This window comes from Frankliniella occidentalis, unplaced genomic scaffold (assembly GCF_000697945.3).
Source record: "Frankliniella occidentalis isolate FOCC.00 unplaced genomic scaffold, Focc_3.1 Scaffold29, whole genome shotgun sequence".
In the NCBI taxonomy this organism is placed as follows: Eukaryota; Metazoa; Arthropoda; class Insecta; order Thysanoptera; family Thripidae; genus Frankliniella; species Frankliniella occidentalis.
In genome coordinates, this window is record NW_026267159.1 from 485,930 (window position 1) to 492,773 (window position 6,844).

Sequence of the window (6,844 nt, forward strand, 5' to 3'; positions counted from 1 at the left end):
CAAGCGCCGCAGTGTTGGTAGCAGTTGCCGGGGCGTGCCGGGGCGGGGAGCGGCAGTGATAATAGAAATGGTAAATGGTTGGTGCGAGTGTGTTGGCAGCACCGCTATCTAGGCTCGAGGTGGTGAATCACAGCCAATGGCCCGGCGCAGCGCGGCGGGGCGCGGTGGCGGGGCGTGGTGGCGGGGCTTCGGCCATTCATTGGTCTTGTCAGCGCCCGGCCGGGTCTTTGCATGGGATGCAGCCCGGCGTGCATCCCCCAGGAGTAACGGCGTCCAGCCACGCGAGCGGCCGGCCGCCCCGGTGCCACGCCACGCCCAGCCTCGCCTGCATTATTCAATTACGGGCGATCGATGAAATTATTGTTTCCATTTTCGAGATGATTCGCGCCCCTCGCAGGTGTTGTCCGAGTCACCCAACTCGTAACTGACGAGGAAAAGATGTGGGGGGGGGGGGCTAGAAGGAAAAACGGATTTCGTGTAAAATGAGCGTATAAAGTAAGTGAGGATTTTATTGAGGATTTGCATGAAAGGGCTATGAAGCACCCCCACTTCAATACAATCCCACTCTGTACAACGAGGGAGAGACAGACAGGCAGGGAAAGGGAGGAAAAAAGGGCCCGGGCGGTGGAGCAAAGGTCATACCGTTGGTTCAAATCCCAGTGTGCAAATTCTTGCCTCATTTTCCTGTCTGCCCTCGTTGGGCGCCACCTCTGCTTCCTGATGACAGTGGGGCCCCAGGTCAGGGGTCCTCCCTCTCTCGTTCGTGCCCTGGGGCCCCGGGCCCTGCGCTCGCACAGGGACGTTATCCCTCCCCCCCTTCCCGCTACACGCGCCGCTGGTTTTCTCATCATAATTGGCGACCTCGGGTGGAAGGGGAATTCACAATCTGTGTCAGTGGTAGAGGTTATCCTTCTCAAATCAATGAATGACAACTATTTTATTTTCTAAGAAAATATTCTAATATCTGAAGGTACGAGAAGTATCTAGTACAGTTTTTATTCCTTTGTAGATAGTTCTGCTAAATTCAACTTCTTTTGAATCTTACTTGAGATCCGACTGCTCTGTATCTGATGGTGGGAGGTGGTGTACGAAGCCGTGCAGAAAGGGGGCTGCCGCTGTAGTGCACTGTCAGGCCGTGTTGGGTCGGGTGTGGCGGCGTGGCTCGGGGAGGCGGGCGGCGGTGCAGCGAGCCAATTCCATTCCACCAATCATGCCATGTAGATCACATTAGGCGCCAGGCGATATATTCCGTGCGGCGGTGCAACTGCAGCTCTTATTTCCTCATACTCCTTATTCTCCATTCAGTTTCGAATTGCACTCCTGTTCTTGCCCGCCTGCTCACTTGGCCTCTCCCCCCAGACAAAGGAAACACCATCTCGGGCTCAGGACTTGACAACACCTCGTCTTTACTTCAGTCTGTTGTAGGTTTTCTTAAAGTCGACTTTTTCATTTTCTGTTCGGGCAATATTATCCGAGGAAATATCTTTTCTCAGTGCCTGTATTCGGACTTGTCGAGCACCGCAAAACACTACACGCTAACGATTTGGACCCAAGATTTCGTGGGGCGAGAAACAGTTCCTTTTCGTTTTGAACGTTTGAGTCATTCACGTGCTCTTGTAGTCCCGGTATTTCTGGAACAGGTCTAGCCAGAACGGTGAGCTTTTGCCGACAATAGGCTCTTCTCTCACGGTCAGGTTCTCGGCGATGTTCAAGAAGATGGTGTCGCCGGGTTTTCTGCGGAACTCGTTGGGGATCCACGAGCCTCTGTTCTCCCAATCTTCGGGGTGCCTACACCAAGATAAATAAATTCATGAACATGATTGTGTGTGAGAGATAAAAGCGGCGGCGGAAGCGGAGGTGCTCACTCACCCGTGCTTGATGAACGTCGTCCATATGTCGACCATGCGCCGCAAGGTGAGCGAGGAAAGATCGTCACCCTCGATATCTTGCTGTAACCTGTTCATCTTCCACAAGTAGCCAAGCTCGTCCGAGTGCACCGCCCCGCCTGCTGCCTGCGCTGGGTCCAACAAGGGCGAGGTGCTGTAGTTGGCCCGGACAGCGAAGCGGTACACGAAGGTCGGGGCAGATAAGCGGTCAGTGCGCACCCTTAGCTCAGCCAGGCGGTTGGTGTCAATGCCTATGGTTACATGGTCGAGGTACTGCACAGCACAGGAAGTTGAGGATGTCATTGGAGCAAACTTTGTCAAAGACAGTCAAGTTCAGCTGTTCAAAACCATTTACTATACCTCCTTAAAAACGCATATGTCGTCGCAGTCTGTGGCATTGTCTTTGAAAAACTGTTGGTACACGGCGTCCACTGCTTGTTCAAGGGTGAACGCATTGTTCAGGTTGAGGTACCTGGCAGTGTCGTGGCCTGCTACTACACTCTTTGGGAAGGCGGTAACAAGGTTTTTAATCCTCTTGCGCATGTAATCAGGGTGGGCGGCCCATCCTGTGGTGTCAAAAAGGCAACAAAAACGAATTGTCAAAATAAGTATAATTGCTCACACTTAATGTTTCTTCTTAGTGAGGCTGACCGTGGAGGTAAATGCTAGCGAGCCACTCCCGCGAGTTCATGCCCATCAGCATGCGAATTGGGTTTGTGCCCATCGAGTCCGTCAGGATGTATGATTCAGGGTCCCCCCTGATGAGCGGCTCTTGCCTTGAAGCGAGTGGGTTCCTTCGTTCTGGCGAGGTGGCAAAGGGGATCTGTGTCGCATTGGCCTGGAAGCGATAAAGGTTTTGGACTTATTCAACATTGAATCGCATTGAACCGCAGTTTTACAAGGAGCCGTGTTACCATCCGTTGGTGAGAAATACCTACATACATGCGCTCGTTCGCCAACGACATTGCGGCAGCCAGGATGTCCATGGCGGGGAGCTCCATGACCAGGTGCGCCACGTCCTGCAGACTCACGGTGCTGCCGTTAGTAAGGCGGGACCCCAAGTCCAGTGCCACGTCAAAGTTGTCCTCGTTGTACGCCCAGCTGTGGAGTGCCGACCCGCTTTCCAGTATGACGCCATTTGTGAGGACTGTGATCGATGGTGAATCAGGGTGCTGTTGTGTCAAGTTGTACAAAACGTAGCAAGAAGCTAAGAAACGATAAGTGTTTTGTGCTTGTCTCACGTTTTGGGCCAGACAAAAGCGAAAGCCAGTGCGCAGAGGCCGCGCCAGCGGACTGCCCCCCTACAGTGATGGAGTGTGGGTCCCCGCCGAACTTGTGGATGTTTCGGCTCACCCACTGGAGGGCGGCGACCTGGTCCTTAATACCAGCGTTCCCGGGCACGGCGTCATTGTCCAGATTGAGGAAGCCTGCGCACAGTGAAGAGACACGGCCATCAAAACCAACGTTCGTCTTAACAGGCGGTGGCCAAGATGGCAAGGTGTACATACCGAATGCGTTTAGTCGGTAGTTGATTGTGACCACTACTACATCCTTAAGCATAAAGAAATCCGGGCCGTAGACAGTGTGTGACCCTGAGCCGTACAGAAACGAACCTCCGTGAATGAAGAAGTACACGGGAAGCCAAGTAGACGACTGCTAAAACAAAATTAAACCATGAAACTGGATCAAAAAGCATGTTTTAAAAGATGCATCCATTAAACCACAAACGTTCGTTGATCAACTCACGCTGTTTTGCGGATGATACACGTTGAGGTACAGGCAGTCCTCAGACCCAATAATCTTTTTACTTAAGAGTTCCTGCTGTAGGCACGCAGATCCCTCCTTGGTGGCATCCCGCACTTCGAACCACGAGGCAGGTGGCAGTGGTGCCTTGATAAAAAAGCGTTGGCCTTTACTTTTAGTCACAACTATCGCGTGAGGATCTTGCGGAAACTCAATCATTATGCAGAGCCCTCTTACCTTGAACCGCAACTGTCCAACCGGCGGCTGGGCGTACGGAATTCCTCGAAAAGCCGCAAAACTTTTATTGTATTTGGGAATATTCACCCACTCTCCTCTCAGAGTACCCTCACCCACCGTGACTTCGGGTGGTACAGAAGTCGGCGTTCTGAAATAGAAAAAACATTAAAACACTGCCAAGGCATTGATCGGAAGGCACTGGTTTTTCGAAACTAGTTTAAATTAAAATGGAGTTTTCAACTTTATGTTGAGAATTGAGAAGTTTAAACAATTCTTGTGTGTTTAACTTTCTAGTATAACCCTTGCACAGTACTCGAATTTACACTCAAACACCTACAGTGTTTAACACTCGCAAGTGTTTGCCAATTACACACTGTAGATATAAACATCGACATCAGATGGTAAAAAACTAGATTTTCTATGCAGTGTCACTCCGATGGCTTCGTAATCTTTCTGTGAAAAAAGTAGAAGTTGAGTTGAGAGAGCCCCCTATCTCTATTCCACGAACATTTTCGACCATTTGGCTAAGTAAGCTAAGCAACCTCAGCTAGGAATGAACCTTCCGTCAACGTCGATCCAATGTCGATTCTACCTCTATAGCTAAATTTGAGTGACGAATCACATTTTTCGAGCAATTGACTTCCAATCAACGTTGATCAACTTCCATTTTTAGCTGGGAGCCCGCTATATGCAGTTTAATAAGAAGCTTTAAAAACGCCTTTAACCCTCAAGAAATATTTTCATTTTAATTAAAAATTATTACTAGAACATTTTTCTTAAAACATTTTTCGAAAAATTTGTGATGTAATCTAATCCGACGTACTTATTGTCTTTTGCACGAAGAACGAAGTAAATTCCTACTGCACCTGCTGCTAAGACGGCCACCATAACAACGACCCCGCCGGCGATCCTCACTAGTAAACAAGAGAAGTTGTTAACTCGTGGATATTTTGAGCTCGGATCAATGAAAGATTGAGGTAGTTGATTTTACATCTAATCGTCGCTAATGGTTACCCACGTCGTTACCTACCTAGTCTTCTCAACTGCAGAGGCGTCATGTTGGGTCAGTGGACTCCGTCAGACTGGGCTGCTGTCCGGTCGAGGGACAGGTGCGAAGGCCGGTTATATATCAGCCTGCTATCGAAACTCGAAAGCCCTCGACTCACATCCCGGATGCGCGGCTCCTCTACTCGGGTCGTGACGGACGGACGATGGACGATGACACGCTACACGTCGTTAGAGAAAGGGCTAATAGTATAGAAGAGTGACTCAGAGCCGATGAGTCACTCTTCTATACCATTGGAAAGGGCTTTTTGAGTATAATCCGGAACACTTTCAATTGATTGGCGCTCGAGTCTGGTTTTCCAGAAAATTACATAAATATACGTCGCCGCTAACCGTCAGACTGACTTTGAAGACGAAAGAATAACTTACGTTTACGGCAAGTCCTGACAGTGACATTAATTTTCTGAAAAACCAGATTCGAGCGCCAATAAATAGAAAGTGTTCCGGATTATACTCATAAAGCCCTTTCCAATGGTATAGAAGAGTGACTCATCGGCTCTGAGTCACTCTTCTATACTACTACCGAGAAGGGTGAAGCAAAAGACACCAGCAATAAAGAGTGGCATCACACGTTTCGAAAGACGGTAACACGACGGCTTCTTTTTCAACGGTCGTCTTGAAAATCATGGCGGTTGTTTTCTCCGTGAAAGCGCCCCCAAAATAAGCCTCTCTAGTGTAACTTGGGTACGGTTGGGCAGACGGTACGTTGGGTTGAGTCCATTGTTTTCACACCACGAACCCATACTACTATGAAATAGCAGATTCTCAAATTGTAGAGAGATGTGTTGTCATTTCAGTGAAACCTACTTTAGTTTACGAACCGGCATTACCGCGGTATAGCGCGGCGTATAGCGCTTTCTCGCTCGTGAGAACTTTTAAATACGTAGCTGTCCTCTGCTGCTCTGCACCAGGCGGCGTGCAACAGGGCCCCGGGGACCAGAGAGAGAGAGAGAGAGAGAAAGGTCTGAGGGAGGAAGTGTGTGAGTGTGTGAGAGGAGGGAAGTGTGTTGGGAAGGCGTGCGCGTCAGGCATCGCGGCGCGGTAACTTTTCAGGATGAGTAAGTTTGAAACTTAATCAGAGCAAACAATGGCAGAGAGCGTGTTTCTCAGTCTGAGCAGTAGCGGCGGTGGCAGCCAGACGGCCCGGGTGCGCGCTGTGGCGGGCGGAGGTGGTGGTGACGCCCCTGGCCGTTTTCAAACGGAGTTGCCACGCGCAACTATACGGAACGAAATGCAAATAAGCATTTGGAGATGATCCTTCAAACTTGCCGTGTACCAAGGCTCTTTTATCTCTGACGGTTACCCGTAGCAACCGCACTCCTGTTTGGCGCCGAGCACGAGGGGGCGACCACTTCTTTTTGAAGTGTACACATGATTCTCAGAATGCGTCCACTTTCATTATCACCACACGGTTCCTAGTGTAGCATAAAATGCTTATTTCGATTAATTGGACTTCATTTCTTGGTGTTTCCCGCTTTGTCCTCCAAGCTCGGCAGGGCTCGACGGAGGTGGTTTACAGCCTATTAGAGAACTTGCGACGCGAGGCTTGCGTGGCGTAGTGTGTGGCTCCCGCTGCAGCCGGCGAGCGCTCGCAGGCACACGGGGACGGGACACCGCTGGGATGAGGTGAACCCATGTGAAAACAATCCGGATAGTCTCCCGGGGCTCGGCGGGGAGCCGCCGCCGTCGGCACAACCGCAAGCCAGCCAACGCCTCTCAAAATTCACGCGCTCCGCTCCGCTGCTGGACTTTCTAATTAATTAGCTCTTTTCTCCCCCATCCCCTACCCTCTCCTGCTCCCCAGCTCCAACCCCTTCGCCTCCCCGGCCCGGCTCCGGGAACCGCGGCGCGCGCATCCGTTCCGCAGACCGAAAACCCCCTGCATTCTTCCACTCCAGCGGTTTCTCCCCCCC

At 50.7% G+C, this 6,844-nt stretch overlaps 2 protein-coding genes across 2 annotated transcripts in view; one reads left to right on the top strand and one right to left on the bottom strand.

The window, feature by feature from the left end:
* The window catches only part of LOC113202107 (protein sax-3-like), a 125,011-nt gene that overhangs the window by 52,412 nt on the left and 65,755 nt on the right, over positions 1-6,844 (top strand). The window lies entirely within an intron of this gene.
* LOC113202131 (esterase E4-like) lies at positions 921-4,983 on the bottom strand. The gene is made up of 11 exons (XM_026416231.2): positions 4,897-4,983; positions 4,690-4,780; positions 3,867-4,014; positions 3,633-3,776; positions 3,395-3,539; positions 3,128-3,313; positions 2,825-3,033; positions 2,538-2,724; positions 2,247-2,452; positions 1,870-2,159; positions 921-1,788 (listed from the first exon to the last, which is right to left on the bottom strand). Exons 1-11 carry the CDS (start codon positions 4,922-4,924, stop codon positions 1,605-1,607), a joined length of 1,818 nt encoding a protein of 605 aa, XP_026272016.1. The 5' UTR covers positions 4,925-4,983; the 3' UTR covers positions 921-1,604.